Here is a 21,526-nt window from a genome sequence, read left to right as displayed (position 1 = left end):
CCTGGGCAACCGCCTGCTTAGCCTGGGCCAAGAAACGGGCCTAACAATCGCATCCTTTTCATTGTGTGTATATCTGTGTATAGTCAGGGAGACAGGAGCACCTCTTCCTGAAAGATTGACACTGGCGGAGAAAAATAACACCTAATGATCTTGGGACATGAATTTGAAGAAATACTGAGAAAGCAGAATTGAGAATAACTCAGCCGGATTCTATCGTGAGCTGCTGGCATGTCTGTTTTTCCAGAGAAGTCACACTTTGACCCCATATCCCATAGGCACCGTGCCACTCACAAATCATCGACCGTACCACTCCTAAAATCATTTCCCCTATCAAGTACCAACCATTAAAACCATTAAAAAAACACACCTTCGTCAATAAAGCACATTCATACTTGTCCCCCTTTACAAAGAACACACGATTACGCTGTCCTCGTTCTCAAATTAAATGAACAAAACGAGGTAGCCTGGGAAGTGCCCGCTGCTCAGTCAGCACGGAACGTTCTCTATTTGGATCACGTGATAGCGTGTACGTTTTACTTTCAAAGGGGTGTGTGTACGTGTCAGGTTAGGGGAGGAGAACGCGTTGTTAGGTCCGTTCCTCTAACAGGAACTAGTCGCTGTTATATGGAGATGCTCAATGTAAAGTTGTGTTGATGATTTGCACCCAGCTTTTTTGTACACGCCGCTGTAGGGATGTCAGACACTCTCATAGCCTCCTCAGAGCCCCAGGGCAGTGGGGGCAGCAGCTCCTCCGCGCAAGGCAGCAACCCCCTATCCAGGAAACTAAACAAGATCCTTGAGACCAGATTGGACAATGACAAGGTATTGCTTTCTCTGGTTAAAGTAACCCCTGAACACGGTACAATATCATAATACTTTATTGGCAAAACTCGTGAATTTACAAATCTTGCTAAATATTACTGGACCTCAGGACCTCAATGTTGTTGCAATAGGAGAAAGTACTTCCTTGCTGTGATTGTGCACGTTAGCGCTCAAAAATGGGACAGGCACATTAATGGACACTCATCTCACATGTATCCGAACAATGTTATGGGCGGGGACACCGTTCCTGCATATATAGAGGGATACAATAAATAATGTTATTGGCTTTTAGACTAAACAACGCTACCGTTTACGTGGTCTCTAGGTGCTGTGGGATCTGCAAGAAAAATCGGATTGGGTAGGTTTTTGTAGTATTAGGGAATGGTGGGGAAGCAATAGCTTTGCTGTTGTGTTGATGCGTATTACCCAGACTGTGCATGTAGGTATGTTGCTCTTAAATAGTCAGGCCCACCTCTATATGGACTGGATCACCTACGTGCATACGTTTTAACCTCTCGGGTCTCCAATTAGAGTGAAGTCAATTGTTTTTTAGGGTTCCATTGAATTCTATGGCAGCCATTGCGCTTGTTATTACGGTGAAAATGGGCCAAAACATGTGACACCCTCCAAGTGAGGGTGAGCTAACACGTACTTAGTTATAGGGACTTAACCCTACCCAGGCCATACATTGTGTGGGGCTGAACTTTCTTCATATGGAAACGTATCTTCTTGTCTAAGGGACATGTGATTAGAGAAATACGTGTCTCTGGGTGCAGCCCAAATTAATTGCATATTGTACACAGACACCGCATGTTGTCATTTAGCAATTGCTCCGAAAACTGTAATTATCAAATTAGTTGCATGTTTTTTAAAATATCATAACAAACCTAGTCATTGGAAATGCATGTGTGCACGGAAGGGAGAGTGTTGTCCAGTTGTATCTGGGATATCCCTTACCATTTCCTAGTGTCTAAGATTAGCATCGTTTTCTGGGAGAGCACTCATGCATTTCTATTTTTAAGAGCTCGCATCATCACCAAGAAACCCGCAACATTATTCTATTGCTATCTTTTGACAGAATTCTCACTGTTTTGGAGCCACTATTCTTTGTGGGAAAATAGCCACCAACACTTCGGGTGATTCACACCTACTTCTCTCACAGGAATTTGGGAAAACCTAGGAAAGGGAATCTACGTATGGATATGTCTTCCAGACTCAAATGCACACTTTTCAGCTTAATGGGCAATGTATGGAAAAATAACATTTCCTTTGTCCCGTGTGACCATCGCTCCCTCCTTGTCATTCTCTCCCACCTTATAATCCAGGACACTGTATTGACCTTCTGTTTCTCTGGTCTGCATTGCTTTCTCTCTAATGTAGTAAGGAGACCTCAGCTTCCACCATTCTGCTGGTAGGAGTCACCCAATTAGCCTACTACTCTTTACCCTACACACCTCCTGCCAGGTCACATTCTTCTCCTTCTTTGGATTCTTGTACTGCCTCTTTGCTAATGATATGCAGATTTCTTTCTATTTTTCCTCCTTCACCCTACCCCCTCTATCAATATCTTCAACTGTCTTTCACCCGCTTGTCATTTGATGGTTCTTTGCTGTATCATGCTTGAATCCTTCAAGATTCAAGTCAATTACCCCACTGACAAAAATGCCCCACTCTGCTTATCATCCCAATTCCTTCTCCACTGATTTTTCTACCCCTCCCCAGGCTTGTGACCTTGGGGTCATCTTTGATACAGTCTTCAACTCGATTAGCTTATCACCTCTACTGCCACAGATGCCAGACATAACGTGCTTGAAATCTGGAAAAGTCTGCACACTTCTCGTCTGCTACTCACCGAAAACTCTGATCTCAGCCTGCTTAACTACTGTTGTAGCCTCTTCATGGGCCTTCATCTTTGTCCCTGTCGTAAATACCCATGTCCACACACAGACCAGCTGTAGATCCATAGCAGTAAATCCATATTGCTTTATTGTATATAGGTACATATATACATCTCCAGTTACTTGCAGGTATTTACAGGATACATGGGCAGGTAGATATAGGCATATCAAGTGGCACAAGAGACACCCACCGGCCATCCTCTCACATCCAGCTTAGGCCCCCAACTGACATTCATGGAACACTCCCACATCACACTTACTCAACATTCCCCTTGCAAACTTGACTTGCCTGGTGTACTCTCCTGCTAGGCCTTTCTCGTATGTTTCACTTAATACAGTTGTAAACTTGACTGTGCCTAGTATAGCCAGGGCTTTTCATGTGACTTACTTTACACATTTGATTACTTGATTCACAAAATTACTTGGTGGCGGGTTCAAAACCTAATATCTGCCAATTTCTGTTACAATGACTTTGCCCCTCTCTTTGCTTTTGGTTTATTTTCTCCCCTCAGGGGTCCTTGGACACAGTACCTTTGTTTGCTCAGGGTTTCCCGTGACCTCCCGGATATTCAGCTCCCGTCTTTCCACCCACGTACCTGTTTCTCTTGTGTGCATCGTTGGTGGAGAGGTGCTTCCTCCTATCTGGTTGGTAGCGTTTGGGTGCCTTCTGCGGTTGGCGGCTTCTCTGCCGCTTGCTTCTCGTTCGATTCTCCACCTGCTTCTGGGTTCTTGAGTGTGGCTGTCTCTGCCGCTTGTTTCTCACTCAGTTCTCCACCTGCATCTGGGTGCTCGTATGCGGCTGTCTTTGCCGCTCCTTCCCCAAGTCCTAGCTCTTGAGTGGGGCTATCTCTGCCACTTTCTCGCTCGGTCCTCGACTCGCGTCCAGGTGCTCGGATGTGGCTGTCTTTGCTTCTTGTTTCTTGTTCGGCTCCCCACCCGTGTCTGGGTGCTTGGGGGCGGCCGTTTCTGCTGCTTGCGTCTCGCTTGGGGAGATCGTTCCCCTGTCACAGACAAACTAGAGCTTTACCTGAAGGATGCTTTGGGCAGTGTGTCCAGGAGGTCCTCCTCCTCAGATCTCCCTCTCGCCTCTCTTCCCTATTAGCACTCTCGGCTTCACAGGACTCCTCCAGGCAGCTTCTCTCCCAGCCATGCTGGACGTGGCTTTTATATGTTCTGGCACCTATAAATTGCGCATAACAATTAGACCACATCTTGTGCTTTTCACATTCATGGATCTTCATTGCTCTTTTCAGCTTTCACGTGGCAGTACTTTCACATGCATTGAAATGGTAGTCAGTTCTTGATAACTTATGCACAGAACTTTTGGAAGGTGTCCTATGCAGCTTCTATGGGTGGATGAAGGGAGTCAATAGCATATTGCCATAAAGCATGGGATATGGAAGGGATATCTCTAAATGGAAACTGGGTATACCATGTATTACCCCTCTGAGGGTCACCTTCCCCCATGTAATCCTCCCTCATAAAGCCACCCCCTGGGTCAGGATCAGGTAGTGGCTGCCGTCCCCTCGCCACATGGAGAAAGGTTACCACTGGGAAAGGAGTGATGACATCATCAGATTCATCACAGGTCACCAGGCTAGACGCACACCAGAGCTTCAGTTTAAACTGCTTATTAAGGGACATTACATAAAGTGTGTGTGTGTGTGTGCTCGCTCAAATTGCCTCTTCAAGGTAGCTATCTGAAAATCTCTTTCTCAGGCCAATCCCTGTCAAAGAAATAGAATTGTTCATCAGAGGTTAAACACCAGGGTATATTTGTATTTTATTTATTTATAAAACGCAGCCAGGCCCGGGGGCATACGGGCGCGTAGGTTAGATCTGGTTACAGTTGAGTGCAGAAATCAAGGGTTACAGTTGCAGATAGATAAATACTTGGTATCACAGATACATACAAGCATAGTCTACTCGTAATAGTTACAGTTAGGTACAAACTAGTATTACAGATACATACATGCATAGTCTGAAATAAGTACATTAATTACAAAACTACCGTCAGTAGACGTTAGTTCTAGGCTCTGGAAGGTTGGGCTGTCATCGCGTCCATGTTGTGAAGCCAGCGCTTCGTGTTGCGTTTGAATAGGTTAAATGAGGGTTCTGACCTAAGGAGCGCGGGGAGTGTGTTCCATAGTTTAGAAGCTTGTACGGGGAAGCTAGCGCCTCCCGAATTATGGAGTTTAAATCTCGGTGTAGACATAGTGTTGGCTTGAGCTGCTCTGAGAGGTCTTGTTGATGTATGAGGTGTAAGTTGGTTGGTGAGATAGGCTGGTGAAAGGTTGGCCCTAGCTTTGTGTGTGAGGGCCAGAGTTTTGAGGGATATTCTGTGCTCTACTGGGAGCCAGTTTAGTTTGCGTCTAGTTTCAGAGATATGCAATTTTTTTAGGGATGCTAAGGGCAGCCCTGATGTCATTATTTTGAATTACTTGCAGTTTGTTGATATTTTTGTGACTAGTGACTGAGTAAAGTGCATTACAATAGTCTATTTTGGACAGAACTAATGCTCTAGCAAGAGTAATGCAGTTGGGTGAGGAGATGAATGGCCTACATGCAGTGATCAATTTGCAAGTGTAGGCGGCTGATGATGCTACTGCATTGGTTTGTTTGGAAAAGGATAAGGTGGCATCAATGTAGATACCAAGGGTTTTAGTATTATTTGAAACGGGGATGAGATTACCATCTATAGTGAAGGATTTGAACGCAGAGCTAAGATTTTTGAGTTTGGCGTGAGTGCCAAGGATGATCAGCTCAGTTTTTTCGTCATTGAGACAAAGTCCATGATGTGCCATCCATGCTTGTATTACTGAATATATTTCATTGAGGGTTTTTGCTGTCTGTTTCATAGTTACCCGAGATAGGAATGAGTAACTGGGTGTCATCCGCATAATTGGTATACGTGACATCCAGATAGTCAATGATATCAAAGAGGGGCTTTGTGAATACATGATAAAGCGTCAGGGACACACAAGAGCCTTGTGGGACTCCACAGGGTATTGGTGAGGGTTCAGCTGAATCTGTGGGAGAGAAGACCCTCATGGTTCTATTCGCCAAGAAGGAACTGATCCAGGCAGTGGCTGCGTCTGAAAAGTGTGCAGCAGTTTTCAAGTGGTGACAGTGTTTGGTGGTTAACCAAATCCAAAGCTGCTTACAGGTCAAGCGGTAAGAGGAGTGCAAGTTTGCCATTGTCTTTTAGGATTTGGATCTGAGTAGTGAGATCAATTAATGCAGTTTCCGTGCCGTGTCTAGGTCAGAAGCCGGATTTCCTTAGTCCCAGGAGATTGTTCGATTCTAGGTAAGCCTGTATTTGTAGATAGGCTGCTCTACAGACGGGTTGGCTGGGTCAAGAGTAGGTTTTTTGAGTAGTGGAATGACCCACGCGTCTTTTAGGTTATCAGGCACTACTCCGGTTTTGAAGGAGGTATTGATAAGATTGGTGATAAATGGTGCCAGATCGTGTGCTGCTGCTTTGATAATCGGGGCAAGACAGGCATCATCTTGGCAGTTAGATGGTTTAAGTTTCCTGATGATGTTTTCTACTTCCCAGATTGAGAGGGGTGAAAAACTGAATGGTTTACAAGTTGGCTTGAAGGTGGGTGCTTTGTTAGGTAGTTGCTTGTAGTCAGGGTCAGCTAGTAGCAGGGATTTTTTAGCATTGATTTTAGATTGTAGGCGGGCTATTTTATATAATAAGGCTTTCTGAATGTTACCGCACCATAGTGCGTCAGTAACGCATTTGTCAATAGGGGCAATAGGGGATTCTAATTCTTTTAGAATCTTAAAGAGTTCTTTTGTGTTGGATTCCGCTTGCGTAATCCTTTTGTTGTAGGTGTCTTTTTTGGCAACAAGAATGGCTTCTTTGTAACTAGTGGATGCTAGGGTTAGCTCAATCTTGTTGGTTGCTGAGGGGCACTTTTTCCAGTATGCCTCAGCAGTTCTCTTGGTTTTGCGTAGTTCTCTTAGCTGTGGTGTGAACCAAGTATTAAGGTGGCGCTGTGGTTTAGGTTTCCGCAGTTTTAGGGGGGCGATGGTGTTCAGTGCTTTGAGAATTGCCTAATTGTAGATATCCACCAAAACTGTGGGGTCCGCGTCTGAGTCAATATTGTTCAAGATGGGAGTAATATCGGTAGGAGTTTGTCAGGTGTAATGTCTTTCTTGTTTCTCGTGCTGGTGGCTGGGGCGATGATGGGAGCCGTGTGGTGAGTGTTGGCTTTGATAGAGAAGATTATTTTATGATGATCCGACCAGATGCATGGGTCATTGGATAGGAGGTCAATAGAGCAGTTGAGGTGAGTGAGCCAGTCCAATGTTCTACCTTTTGAATTGAGTGGGCTAGATCATGGGCGTTAGTATTCTTGGGGTCGTTAAAACCAAGATTAAAATCCCCGAGTAGGATACTTTGTGAATTAGGTTTAGTGTCCGTGGTTATGAGTGATGAAATGTCCTCTATAAAAGAAGAAATGGGACCTGGTGGTCGGTATATAAGGTGCATAGTTGCCGTATGGTTAGGTGATAGAGGTAGTTTGATGGATAGAGATTCAGCAGAGGGGATTTGAACGTCCTGGATGACTCTAATGTCAAAGGTATTTCTGAATATGAGGGCAAGTCCACCTCCCTTCGTCTGATTGGTGTTTCTGTCGCATCTTATAATGGCATAATCGTTAGGTATGGCAAGGGCCAGAGAAGGGCCGGAGGCATCATTAAGCCAGGTTTCCGTGACCACTAGGAGATGAAGCTTTTCGTGAGCTATAAAGTCAGCGATGTCCAAAGCATGGGCAGGGAGAGACCTAGCATTCACCAAAGCTGCTTTAATGAGTTTGTCTTTCACAGGGATGTTTTCTGGTGGTATAGGTTGGTCATGCAAGAGGATAAGGGGTGGCTTGTTATCTGAATCAGTAGCCCGATTGGCAAGGTTGTGGTCTGTATGCAGATGTTTGACACTATTGCAGGAGCGCAGTTGGGTTTTTTTAGCCCACAGTCTGGCTCTTGATCTAGAGTTTCTGGTTGAAATGCTAGGGTGGTAAGAGCATAGGGAGGTGGGTGAGATAGTTCTAGAGTTTAATCTGAGGTTTCTATTAATAGTAGTGCAGGGTTGGTTTGGTGTTGGTCTGGTGGCAAAGTGGCATATCCAGAGTGCTGGATCATCCAGGTACAGGTTTACAGATGTCATGCTACTAGACCACGAGGTGAGGGTAATAGTTACCTTGCGTATGCTAGTATGTGTCTTGGTTGGTATGTAGGTCAAGTTCACTGGACCAGCGACTAGTGTAAATGTACAATAGGTGAAGGAGAGTAGTTAGGCACCAATACATGGTGTAGGTAGCGTGGCTAATATGCAGGAGTTGAAGATTTCAAATAAATGGTACTCTTGGAACATGTTAGGAGATAGTACAGTGTACTAAGGCACGACTCAATCAGATGTGGATTGTAAGCGACCATAAGGTACAACACAGGTCAATCAAATGTGGTCTATAAGGCGCAACACAATCAAGTGTGGTCTGTGAGCGACCAAGCAACACAACACAAGTCCAAATGTAGTCTGTAAGCGACCATAAGGCACGACACGGGTTATCCAAATGTGGTCTATAAACAGCCATAAGGCGCAACACAATCATGGGTGGTCTGTGAGCGACGGCCTAACATACGTGCGACCATACGGCACAACACCAGCCCAACTGTGGTCTCTAGGTGTCATGATGCCTACCTCCAAGGAGCCAGGTCCGACCCAGCGACCCCAGAGGCAGGCATCATTTCCCCCAGGGGAGTGCCAGCGGGCCCAAGCTTGGGCCCTTTGGACGCAGTCCTGGCGCCTTAGGTGCCAGGCTCATAAAGCTAGACATGTGTTCAAGTGTTTTCATGTGCACTTACCTGATGCAGACCATGCTGCCACATCCAGGCCCTCTTGAGGCCTGAATGGAACTACTTTACCTGTGGGACTACTTTCCACCGGGTGTGGTCGGGGAAGGATACATACCTGATCGGAGGAAGGATACACACTTGGGACTTATTCCAAAGCTATTTAAACCACACCCGATCAGCACCTCGTGCTTCGCGTTGTTCTGCTCCTCGCAGCTGGACGCTCACCGTGTCAGCTCCTGCATTTGGACTTCAGCCACGCCTGTCAGCATCCTGGGTCACCTGCAAAGGGAGACAAGAGACCTTACCAGCTAAATCTGCACCACGGAGACATCACCGACGATCCTGAAAGGGAAGACATTATTTTTAAAAGCATTTTGTTACGATCGCTGCAGCGCTGCATTTCACTCACCTTTCCTGGGTTCCTCCATCTTCAGCAGCGATCATCCGGATACACAGCCACTTCCCAGAGCCTAGAGAAAAAGACAAGAATAAGAGGTGAGAGAAGGAAGGGAATAAGACTTACCTCATTTCATTTCGGGTCTTGCCGCTTCCAGGCATTTTCCGGACCCCGGCCCCTATGGGGAAAAAAGAAAAAGACATTGAATGAGCGTATGCAAAGTCAGTTCCCGAGCGCTCATCTAGAACTAACCTGCCATTTACTGGAACTGGAACTGCACGTTTCACTTCGGGTCGGTGCCATATCTCCGGCATTCCGAACCCCGGCCCCTAAGGGGAAAAAAGACATAAACATTAGTGCTTGCTGCAAAAAGACAATGAACATTATTATTAAGCTTGGACTTTTGAACTTGCAACAGAACTTTTACAGAGCCTTACCTGAATAGTCAAGCTTACCTGAACTCCCATCAATCCTCAATCCAGTGAAGTAACTGGGTTTCAACGCGCCCCTGCATCAGAAGCAGGATGGAGAGCTCATCCTTCCTGACCCTAAGGTGAGACTTCACGGGGAATCGTGGAAGGGTATCGTGGAGGGTTGGAAGAGAGTGGGAGGCTTGATCATAACTCAGTCAGTAGGTAATACTTCCTTTTCACGCACAGGGGAATAGTCCTGCGAGCCGGAGAAGCCAGAGTAGAGGGCCCTTCCTGTCCATCTTCAGAGTCCTGCGCTTCACCATTGAAGAAGCATCAGCACTCGAAGCCAGACCTGCGCCTCCGTGAGAATCAGGTGAGCATTACAGTAGGCGATCAAAAGGCACAAAGCAGGACTAGATGTGGTCTGTTAGCGACCAGAGGCACAGCACAATCAGAAGTAGACAGTAAATGACCATAGTCATGATAGTCAGTAAATGACCATAAGGTGGTCTGGGCTATTAACTATAGAGGGTTAGCAACATGACAGAATGCATCTTAATTCGGAGCAGGGCACAGGGCTGAGAGCATCTAAATTTGCACAGGGCAGTAAGCGGAATGCAACTAAATTTAAGACAGAATAGCAGGCTAGATTTGAATTTGCAACATGTCAGAGAAACACCTGAGTTCGGAGTTTACTGAGGGGCATTGAAACAACTAAGTTCGAAAATCACAGTAGGGCTAAAATTGAAAATCACAGTGGGCATTAATGCAACAAAATTCAGAAATCGCAATGGGGCTAAACATTTTTTTACCAGAGGGAGCCAGGGAGGCTGTGGATTCAAAATGCAGAAAGACACAAGTTCCCGTGCGTTAATAATGAACACATAAATGGAATTTGTCTATAAGGAGAGGGGATAGTAAAGAATTCCGGGGTATCAATCAATACAGTAGTGCACGGAAAGCGTCATATGGTGGGGGTACCGAAAATAGTCACCCAACGGCAATTATGCAATTGTCCAATAGTAGTAGTGAAGGGAACATGGCGGTTCCGGCTGTATGATAGCGGCGGCAAGTCAATTAAAGAGCAACTAGCCACAGACACAGTAAAGTAGCTGTTTTACACTTTGACAGCTGGTTATGGAACTAAGGTAGGTGCTGCTTACCGAATGACCGATGTCGGAATGGAGACTAAGCGATGTTGTCGTGCATGGATTCTGGCCCTGAGCACTGTTAGCACTGGACAGGCACAGGACAGGAATAATCCTTACAACGTAGTCCTTTCAACGTGGGACGGCTTGCGCCTCACGGTTCCTGATAGGGCATATAAGGTGCTGAAGCAGCCAATCCGGCTGCTAGGTTCGGTGTGGGTGTTCCTCGGGGGCTGGGAGGCAGCTCACGATGGTAGTACGGCCATCTTGAAAAGGAGATCTGTCTCGTGTGTGCTAATGGCGGCGCAGCCTGCACGGCTGAAAACAAGGTGTTGGACACAAACCCAGGGGATGGGTAGAATCCAGATAACTTTGGAGAGCCATATTCATGGTTTTCCCCCCTCCCCCAATTGTGGGTAAGATTTGTGTTTGGAGGGGAGTTGGTTCCTGGTCTCCTGAATGAAACACTTGTGCCATCACTACAATAACCAGAATCCTTTGAGACTGAAATTGAATGAAATTGAAAAAAGTAATTAGCAACACCTGAAAAGGAACACAGCTAACACAGCCTCCCTGATGAGAGTTTGAGACTTGAAAGTACTTGGAGGAGTAGAACTAACTATTGTGCTTTGGCACTGTAGCAGTTGGAATTTAACCCTGGTAATTTTTTAACATTGTTGGGACTATTTGCATCTGGGATTCAGCCCTGTTATTACTTACATCAGGATTAAATGACTTGGAACCAGAGTGCGCGCCTGACCTTCTTTTTCTACTTAGAGTCCAGATAAGGGCGTCCTGATTATAATGTAAATATAACTTTGGCTTGATGTTACAGCTCCCCTGTTTTGGTTTACAACCAATGTTGTCAATGTCTGGTTCTTAGTAGATGCTCCTGTCGGGTCTCAGGGATGTAGGGTTCTGGTTCAGCAGAGTGCCAGGGGTTGGCTGCCAGGCCCAACTCTATATTTCCTTCCGCACTTTACCGGGCCCTAGCCTCTACTTCGGCCCTCCTTGTCGCCTGCCACAATCTCAGACCTCCTCTCACCATGGGTTTAATCTGTTTTAATAAGGGTCTCAACCCTAATCCAGCCACACTTTGCCCAATGCCAGTGGTCTTGTCTAACCACTTTCTCCTTGGTTTCACCTCCTTGCTTGACTTCACCTTTTTACCACTTGATGTTCCCCTGCCTCCTGTTTTAGCTTCATAACCTTCCTCTTGCTTCTTACCACTGTGCTCCAATTACCTTCCCACTGCCTTCCAAATATTCCCAAATTCCTCCAACAATATTCAGCTCTTCTTGAAAATCACCCACATCCTCTAAGAACTTCACACCTTCCAATAACTCTCCAACTTCCTCCTTAACTCGAACCACCTCATCCCTAAACTCTCCTATGATTATAAGCTCACTCGGGGTATTGTGCCCTGTTGACTCACCTTCTTCTCCACCTCATTAATATCGCCGTTGCCCATCCACAGTACAGTCTCCTCTTCCTTGTTCAACTTCAGGCACCCCTTCTCTCCAGCTCTCTTCAGGCACCCTTCATTTGGCTCTCCTGCTCTGGTCTGGGTTGTGGGTCTTTTTATAGTGTCCTACGCCCACTTCGTGAATGGGCTTCAAGCTGAGCATTTGTAGCGGTGAATTTCCCACATTTAGCTGGCTGATTGGTGCCTGCAAACTTTTCCAGGTCTAGGCCCTTTAAATTTCCCTAACCTACCAGAGGTTACAAAATGTCAGGAAGCCGTTTTGGAATTCAAATGGGCGTTTTATATGAGGCACACAAAGCCTGCCCGCTCCATTCCCATGGCAACGAACATTGTCACTGTTTGAGAGTTGTTCTGGCAGCGGTGTTCGGATATGAAGCTCCTTCCTACTCCGAGAACCATGTGTCTTAACACGTTTACTGTTTGGCTGTGTTTTCTGTGCTGCTAGAGGTTTCCCTCTAGTCTCTCGTCACCTGCCCAGCCTTGCCTCCTGTGTGCTTTCTGCACAGCCTTGCCTCCTTTGTGCTTTGTGTCCAGCCTTGCTTCCTCTGTGCAGCCCTATGTCCTTCCAGCCCAGTTTCTCTCTTGCCTTTAGTCCAGTCTGGGCCCCTGCCTTCAGTCCTGTGTCCCCTGTCGCCACTACTGCCCTTTTCTACTACTGCCCTTTTCTCTGTTTTACTACCTGCTCCCCTTCCGGCTGCCTGTCTGCCTGTCTGGTTCCTGGTTGTAACCTGTCTTGCCTGTTCTGGATGCTCCATCATTGCCTCTCAGTTAAACAGTCCCTCCACCCTGTAAACTACTGAGAGACTGCCATGTGGTGTAGGTACTGGAATTCCACCGTTTCCATGATAATCACTCTCGGGGAGTGGTGTGGGCTTAGCCCCCTGCACTACATTCTGTTTCACTTCTACGACTCAGCCTGGATGCCTGTAAGAAGAAAACGTCAACCCAAGAAACAGTTAACCAGCGCCAGGGGAGGCACAGCTTGACAATAGACTGCTTCCACTCTCCTGGGTCCCAAATGGTAAAATAAATGTATTTACATTGTTTTCGCCTCCCTTTGCTATTGCGTTTGTGCAAACCTGCTTTCATAGTCTTTGTGGACTGGTTTTAAGGGTGCTTTTGTTTCTGAGGCATTCTCTCAGGGTTCTGTTTACATAACTGAGCGCAACAGTTACTTTGTTAATGATCTGGACCTTCCTGGTCTAGGGACGTCTTTTTAAAAGTGTCTGGGAGTTGAACTCCAGTTCAACAAGGTTTTAGAATTGCATTGTTGCCACTCGAGGATACAACTTTTCTCTTCTTGGTAAATGCAGCTAACTTGGAATCGTATTAAAATTGCCATTTACCCAATGTGTTTTCCTAAGCTAGAAATGCTTTTCAGGAGAAGTAGAGCAGGCTTTGTGCCTGTGGCTTTAAATACTTGCTCCCCAACAGCTTTTCTCATGCTGACAAAGTGGCATTTTATCACAGTGAATGGTGGTAAAATGCATTGTGGTGCTTGTATGCCAGTAATGCTATTGAAAGGGAACAAAGTGTGCTGTGACTAATCTTCTCTTTTAGTGATTTTAAAAGGGGGAAAAATAGTTTGTCTCTTCATCTTTCTGTCTAGGATACTCTGCATCTTGGGTACATGCAGTAGGGTTCATGGGTGGAAAAGGGGTCCGGACTGAGCAGAGTTCTATGACTTTCCCTGCTATTCAGTCGGAGGCTCTCTGGGATCCCCATATAACTCTTCCGCGTCCACCATCCTGTAGCTTGGGGGAGGATCACATGCCTGTTGGCCATGTAAGAACCCAGAGGGTATTCTCCCAAGTAGACCTCGGGAAACCCTTTTTCAGGTGGCCAGGGGAGGGCTGGCGCTCTCAGATCCCAACCCTGGGGGCGGACGAGTGAGGGGAGATCACCTGGGTAAGGGGCCCTAGGGTTATGCTCAGGGAAATACCCCAGGTGAGACGTGGTACTATGACTGAGGTAGAGGAAGAGGTGGACTACATCCCTGAGGCCTTTATAGGTCATGCTTCCTCCCATAATATCTATCCTGTCTAAATCCAACAACTCCTACAAATCTTGCAAATCCCCTAGGAGACCAAATCCTGTTTGATTCAAAACCCACAACTTGCAGAATCCTTGTTTTCCCGTTGCATACCCAGACACTTCCCGTCATTCTTCTTCACGTTCCATGGATTATTTTCTGAGCTCACAACCTGCTGGGAAAACCTACTATAATTCCCACAAACCCCCTTGTCTAGGTCACGTCAATATTTCTGGTCATCCTTCATTTGCACGTCCCTCTGATTATTATTTCCCACTTACTCTGATCAAACACTACCGTTCCCACAACTCCCTTTGTTTAGTTTGCGATTAGAATACCAGTCCTTCCCGTTCGTTACACAACTCCTACAAACCCGACCTTTCTGAATTGCCTAACCATTTTCTTTCTTGTGACACCTTTTCCCAATCCTACCCCGTAGGACATTCAAAACCTCTAACCTCCTGTTTTTTTAATTAAAATACTTTTTGTTACTGTGACAGAAAATGGACAAATGATGAAACTGTTTACCTGACATGTCCCAACCCAAGGTTCAGGCAGAGTCGGGTAATTACTGACGTTAACCACACACACCTGACTACCCTTCCTTTTCCCCACAGTGATAAAAGGTGGAGCAGACAAGTGCAGTACGAGCAAGGCGAGGAAGGCAAGCACAAAAGACTGCATGACGAGACGGCTAATCCTAGGCGGCAGTTCAGGTAAAGGAAAAAGCGGCGGAAGTCGAGAGGGTGCCGAGGAGAGAAGTGATCTTGCCCTTTTCGTCTCAAAACCGCAGAACCTTCGTGGAGGAAAGCCCAAGACCCCAAACAATAGCATGAGTGTTGTGCAGCAGATATCAACGGTACACAGGGCGAGCTTATGTTGAAAAGCAGGAGCAAGGGAAGCTCCGGCTCCCCTGGTACCGGCCTTGACTCCAAAGAAGCCGAAACCAAGCAGATCATCGCAGCCGGTTAGTCAAGGGGAGAATCGATAAGCACCGGGCTGTGTTGAGTAAGAATCGCAAAGTGGCAAGTTTTGAACCAAGGATAATGAACTTTAAAGGAACTGTTAGAAGTGTGAGGGGGGAGACCAGCTGCAGAGGGAAAGCGGCACCATATGGGTGCTAACTCGAGAGACTCTGGTCAAGGCCCAAATTGAGAAACTACAGTAACCAGAAGGCCATAGGAAGGCAGCCCAAGGAATGCTAAGTGGTCATACGGGAGGGTCGAGCAAACGCCCCGTACATTAGAAAGACTTTTGATTCGTAAATTGCCATGAAGGCAATGGAAGTGAATCCTGTATGGTAAAAGGGTCCGAGCCTAGAAGAAGGGGATCCGGTGTGAAGCTAAACTCAGCACTGCAAGTCCAGAGAGGTCCGACCCCGAACAAGTGAGATCCAGGGGTGAATGCGTCACCCAAGGGCCGGCAATCAAGAGTGGTCCGAGCCCGAATGAGGGAGATCCAAGGAGTTAAGCTATCACCCAAAGTTTACTGAGAAACGAATAAGAGATGTAAAGAAAGACACTTGAGAAAGAGATGAAGCTATCACCCAATTCTAGTAGTAAAGAAAGGCCTGAGACCGGCAGAGGGAGATCCATGGGTGAAATCGTTACCCGAGTACTGACAATCAAGAGAGGTCTGAGCCCGGCCGAAGGGGATCCGAGGGCAAAGCTTCCATCAGAACTTTATGTGGAAAACTATACGATACGTGAAGGGTCAGCCCAAAAGACGAGGACCCAGGGTTAAAGCCATCACCCTATTTTTGAACTTTGGAATACAATTGAGAAGGGTCAGCCCAGAAGAGGAGGAACCCGGGGGTGAAGTAGTCACCCTATCAGAATTGTGAAATATGATACAAAAAGGGGTCAGACCAGAAGAGGCGGACCCAGGGGTGAGACCTTCACCCACATTGAACTTTGGAGACAAACTTTCATTTGTTAAAGAAACTTTTGTTTTGTTGTTTAAACCCATTAGGCCCGAAGGCAAGACATTTTCAGGGGAAATAAGATTTGGCCATTGACGATCCTGAGAACTACCATTGGAACTGGCGTCTCGTGCTAGAGAAGCCAGAGACTGTACTGTGCTCCAAGCTCCCATCTTGTCCCATGTCTAAAACATGGGGAATGGTGACCCAAGCTACCACCTCCTGACTTATTTGAGAACACTTCTTTCTTTCTTGAAACCTAACCCACAAACCCTTTGTATTTAGTGTAAGGAATCGGCAATAGTTTCTATTAGTATAGGCCCTTTTATTTGACTTTGATGCCACTAGGACTGCCTTATTTTCATTTGATGGGCGACACACCTGTCCCCATCTTAGATGTATGTTTAGATTAGGTGTTTTTCCATCCCGCATACTATTTTCATTGTTCAATAAACACCCTTGAACTGTGATCACTTGCGTATGTCTTACTTGTTGTCACCATGAGTTTCTCACATCCCGCCTCACTGCTTGCCGCTGGTGCCAAATATGGGACTTTGTCACTGTCCTTTTTACAGTCTGTGTGGATTTCTTGATGCCACTGGTAAGAACTACCACTACCACCATTGGTGAGGATCTACTGAATTACAGCTTTTGCCACTGCACCATTGGTGTCGATAGTGGTATTGCTGAAATAGCCCCATTATATTCCAGGAAGACAATATGCTGCATTTCTTTTACTTTTTTTCCTATCGATTGCCACCCTCGTTTTGTAGGTGGAAATTGATATTGTGTACTTGTTTGAACCACTACTTCACATTTGTGCTTTGAGTAAATTATATCTCTGAAATGCACCTTGGTATTCCTAACATTGGCAGATTTTACTTTTTATACACAGTTACCTTACTTAGCTCCTTGTAAATATTGTTTGTGATGTTTGGTTTTCACATGCAATTTAGTGAGAACTTTTTTTAAAGTAATATTATGGTTGCAGCATTAAACAACAAAACCTTAGATTAAAGCATCCATAACTTTGCCAACTGCTGGTAAAGTGTCCATTTGGCATGGCCAGATCCAAACCGCCAGCTGTGGCCGTTGGTATCTGCACGCTGGGCAATGGACATCATCATTATTCTAGTGTGTATGGATTTGTCCCTTTTTAACTAAGGGTTATTAAGAGTGCTCTTTCATGCTTTGATTTTGTGTGGGAGTTTTTTTGTTTTGGCTGACTATGTGCATAGAACTATTTTGAAAAGTTGTATTTACACACCATTTAAATGTCAAACAAGTTTCTTTTTTATGGTAATATTATCGTTGAATTCATACCAGATATAGTGTCCACTACTACCATTGTTGCAATGATAGTACACAAATGCTGGAGTTTTTAAATCCTTTTGACCTTTTTCATGGAGTATGCGTTGTTCTTGGTTAAAATGGCAAGTGCAGCATTGTTTTCCATACATGGGGAATTTGATGCAGAGTCTGAAAACTCAAACCATACTCATTTCGCGTGTCAGGCACAAAGGAAAATCACATAAATGTTTGGTCCAAATCTCAAACCATGATGAAAGAGGCCCCTAGGGGTCCCTCGTGATATGGAAACAAGGCAATAACCATACACGAAAAGATGCGCCATACACGAGGTTCAAATTCCCAATGCTAGGGTTTATTGCAAGCAAGAATAGTCCCAATTGGCCAATTCTGGTCTCGCGCCCTGTGACGTGAGTTTCCTAGACCTCGAGGGACGCAAGTGGACGAATTATGTACATCAGTTACATATATACAAAATGCATATCATACAATCAGCAATGTCATGTTTAACACCCCCTTTGGTTAGCTTCTTTAAACTCGGGATGACGATGGACATTTCCGACGTGTATGACAATTATGACACTTTCGATGTCTATTCTAGTAACAATGTGAAATTTAGAAAGTGCAGAGGCATCTTTTAGTTGTTGAACAGAACACAGTGGTTCTGTTCTTGGAAGCAAGCTGCACACGGGGGAAGAGCCGCATTCCATACTTTGCTATCTATGAGGTACTATTCGTGTCCTGGGAGCCGACACGCTCTAAAACGTTTTGCGAAGGGGGGCCGTAGGAAGAGCATAATTGAAGCCTTTAGCTGTTTTATTCTAACATATTCCACCATCGTACGAGACTGGCTGGCAGCTGTGAAGTGATTAAATGCCCTGCAGCACTCTCCCCCAAGGCTACAGAGAGGGAGCGTGGGCATTGTTTCTGAGCTACTCATGAGTTTCAACGAACTCCTCAGTCCCGCGACCTTGTCCTTTCATATTCAGACAACAATGTTAACAGTTGAGCAGAGTAAGCAGAATTTGCAAGAATTGCAAGCTGCAAAGCAGTTTAGACAGAAAGCAATGAGCAATGGTTAACAAGCAAAATGGCGATTCTTGCTACTTTTAAAATGGCCTCTTGTTGGTCAAGCATAGCAGTCTATATTTCTATAATTGGGTGCATAAAACGGTTGGCCTACGGCCATCAAGTTACGTCGGTCATTCAAATGAAGAGTATTCACTTTTCCAGATTGACAAACCCTCCTTTTGGCCGTATGCCAAACGTCATTGTATCCTCCTCCGATGAGGATAAGTCTGGGGTATCTATGTCTGAACCATCTTCATCATTAATGTCTATAGCCATGAATTGTTTTACTGTTTTTGTTTCATCAGTGTCTCTGTTATTTTGGCCATGCGTTTGTTTTCCTCTCGACACCATGTGCATACACCCCTTAGTACATCCATCAGTTATTTCAGTGCAAACTATTGGTAAGCATTGTATGCAACAGCAACATGTTATGAATATACCAAGTACCATCATTAGTATCGAAATTAACTTCCATCCCCAAGGCCGCAATAATCCCCAAAACCAGGATCCTATCCCCCAACCCCCTTCTTCAGTAGAGAGTGTGGAACGTATGACATGTAATTTCCGGATTGCTTTAAATATCGTAGGGGAGTAATCCTCTATATACACACAGCATGCAGTTTTTACGAGTTTGCAAACTCCCCCACGATCAACTAATATTATATCGAGAGCCATCCTGTTTTGGAGTGCCATTAGTCTTATTCCTTTTTCTTCTAACGTCATATTCAATAAAATATCCGCTGTTGAATCTATTGTATTTTTTAATATCCTAGACAGTTTTCTTATATTGTAAGAATGTTCTATTTGGGACAAGAATGGTATAAATGATTTGGCTATATCTATTGCTATCATTCCATCCTCGCTACTCCTTTGAGTTCTACCTTTTGTTCGTCTGGCTACTTCTGCTGTCTCCAAGAGGAACACTCCTGGAAACAGTAGGCCTAGGTAGCATGTACCTCCCCAGTTCCTAGGTAACCATGGATATGCTTTTTTCCCACATATAAAGTAAACAGGGTCCCCTACGTACACAGGTTCTATTTCGTGTTTTAAAACCACTGTGTTCAGGCAGTTGCTAAACGTTCCTACTTTATAGGAACCCTTTTTCTGTATAGGGTAGCAGTTTCGGGGCTGTGATCCACTGTATAGGGAGGGGGCACAGCTTCTTTATTCCATTCATCCCTCATCCGAAATGTCATTACTGATGTTTCGTCTGCTGGCGGGGTTGGTTTATTTTGCCTATGTAATCTATCTAGTCTTGTTGTCTTTCGTGTATCCGTTCTTATGGGATCTGGTGAAAACACGCGAGCTTTGTGGAATATGGAACAACCCACAGGTCTCATGATCACTTCCTCAAATTCATTCATATTGGTCTCATCTAGCTGACCCGTATTACTCTTGTTCCATTTCCCAAAGAACATTGCACTCAATGATACTTCACATGAATAAACCAATGGCAACGGTTGTACATACCAGCCTATCCCTTTCCCACCGTGCTGTGGTAAATGGGCACAAACCCAACAATCATTTTTCTTTAAAACCGCATGGGTCATGTTCATGATGAGCAACACTGTATTGTTGCCGTATCCTTCTGTCTTTCTTCCATTGGGGGCAAAGTACCAGTGATTACATGAACCGGGCTTTCAGTAGCTGCTTTTGGTAAAAGTGTTTCTAATGGGTGCATGTACTCCAGGAACCATAGTGTAATAGCTGTTATTGTTGGTACTACCATACTTAAGAAACATAGGACCAATGTCCAAATCAGTACCTTATTCCTTTTACCATGCTTTTCCCCTAAATTTACAGTCTCTAATTCTATCATCTTTTCAGCAGGGGTGCAGGAGGAGGCTGAAACCGGTCCTGATTTGTTCTTACCTCGTCCTTCTTCTTGCTGGCAAAGTTCATCACAAATGTCTCTCGTTCTCGATGCCAGAAAAGTTCAACGAAAAATGTCAGTTCAATTCTGCCAGCCCTTTCACAGCCTCGATCACTTATCCACTCCGAGCAAGATTAGTTGTTCTTTCTCACACTGCTCAGACGATTTCTGAACAATTCTTTATTGATAGAGTACTATGTGCATCCAGCTTGTCCCGCTCTGGCTTAGGACACATGTACTCTATCAGCCTTAGTACTTATGTGCGTCCAGCTTGACCTGATTTGGCTCCTGACACATGTACTTTTATAAGCGCACCGAGGAGCCGTGAGTCTTGAATTGTCCGACTTGCACAACTCTCACACTTCTCTCCTCTACGCCCCTGGCTCCTACTCTGTCCGTGAGTGGAACCAAAGGCAAAAGAGAAGCACCAAAGATCTGTGGATCACTTTGCCTGTCGAGGCCGCAAATTATACCGGTTCACTCCTGGCATTGTATGATCCGTGAATAGTGCCGTTGCACTTCCAGTATCAGGCTCAGTGTCAGCCTGTGGCACAATGATGGGTAGCGATGAGCGCCGTGGCAATGATGTAGTTTCTTGCTTTGGTGCATTTGCAGAAACTGGTGGGCGCCAAAGGGGTACACGTGTTGTTTCTGCTTGTGTTTGCAATGCAGGGTTTGTGTCGCTCGGCAGTGATGTTGCTTCTGCTGAGCAACGTTGGGGCACTTTTCGCCCTCTCCCCTTACTGGCAGCCTCCTCAGGCTCTGTTTCGAGTTTCACTTCTCGCTTGGGCTTTGTTTCAACTTTCACTTCTCGCTCAGGCTGATGCTGTGGCAATGGACTGGCAACAGTTTCTTTCGTTTCCGAGACCGTTTCCTTTCTCTGGTCGTCGGAAGTTGTCAGCAGTCCCGGGAATCTTTTGGCATGTGTTGCATGGATCCATGCCTTCCGTCCGTCTACTCGGATGGCCGTTTGCGTCGCCAAAAGTACTTGGTAGGGGCCGCGCCACCTGGGTGATAATGCTGTCTTCCGCTCAAAGTTCTTTATTAAGACCCAACTTCCAGGCTCCAGTGAGTGCCCTGGTCCGGGATATCGCACTGGTAACGCCTCCTGCACCTGCTGATGAATCAAACGCAACTTCTGTATCAAAAGGCTACAGTACGTGCTTAACATAGGATGCTCAACCTCACATAATCTTTTGGGCTGCGGTGCACACCATACATTTGCCGGTCTCCCCATTATAATTTCATAGGGGGAGAGCCCAGTTTTAGCCTGCACAGACGTGTGC

At 45.6% G+C, this 21,526-nt stretch overlaps 1 protein-coding gene across 2 annotated transcripts in view; it reads left to right on the top strand.

Moving 5' to 3' along the window:
• Positions 1 to 596: 596 nt before the first annotated feature.
• The window catches only part of COG6 (component of oligomeric golgi complex 6), a 1,358,763-nt gene continuing 1,337,833 nt past the window's right edge, over positions 597 to 21,526 (top strand). For both annotated transcript variants that reach the window (XM_069639705.1, XM_069639707.1), the window contains exon 1: positions 597 to 822. In XM_069639705.1, the coding sequence (XP_069495806.1) occupies positions 694 to 822 (129 nt within the window). In that variant the 5' untranslated portion in view covers positions 597 to 693. The remainder of the gene's footprint in view (positions 823 to 21,526) is intronic.

Source organism: Ambystoma mexicanum, chromosome 7q (assembly GCF_040938575.1).
Source record: "Ambystoma mexicanum isolate Mex_15411 chromosome 7q, UKY_AmexF1_1, whole genome shotgun sequence".
NCBI classification, from domain to species: domain Eukaryota; kingdom Metazoa; phylum Chordata; class Amphibia; order Caudata; family Ambystomatidae; genus Ambystoma; species Ambystoma mexicanum.
The sequence above is the reverse complement of the archived record's forward strand: the minus strand, read 5'-3'. Positions and strand labels throughout refer to the sequence as shown.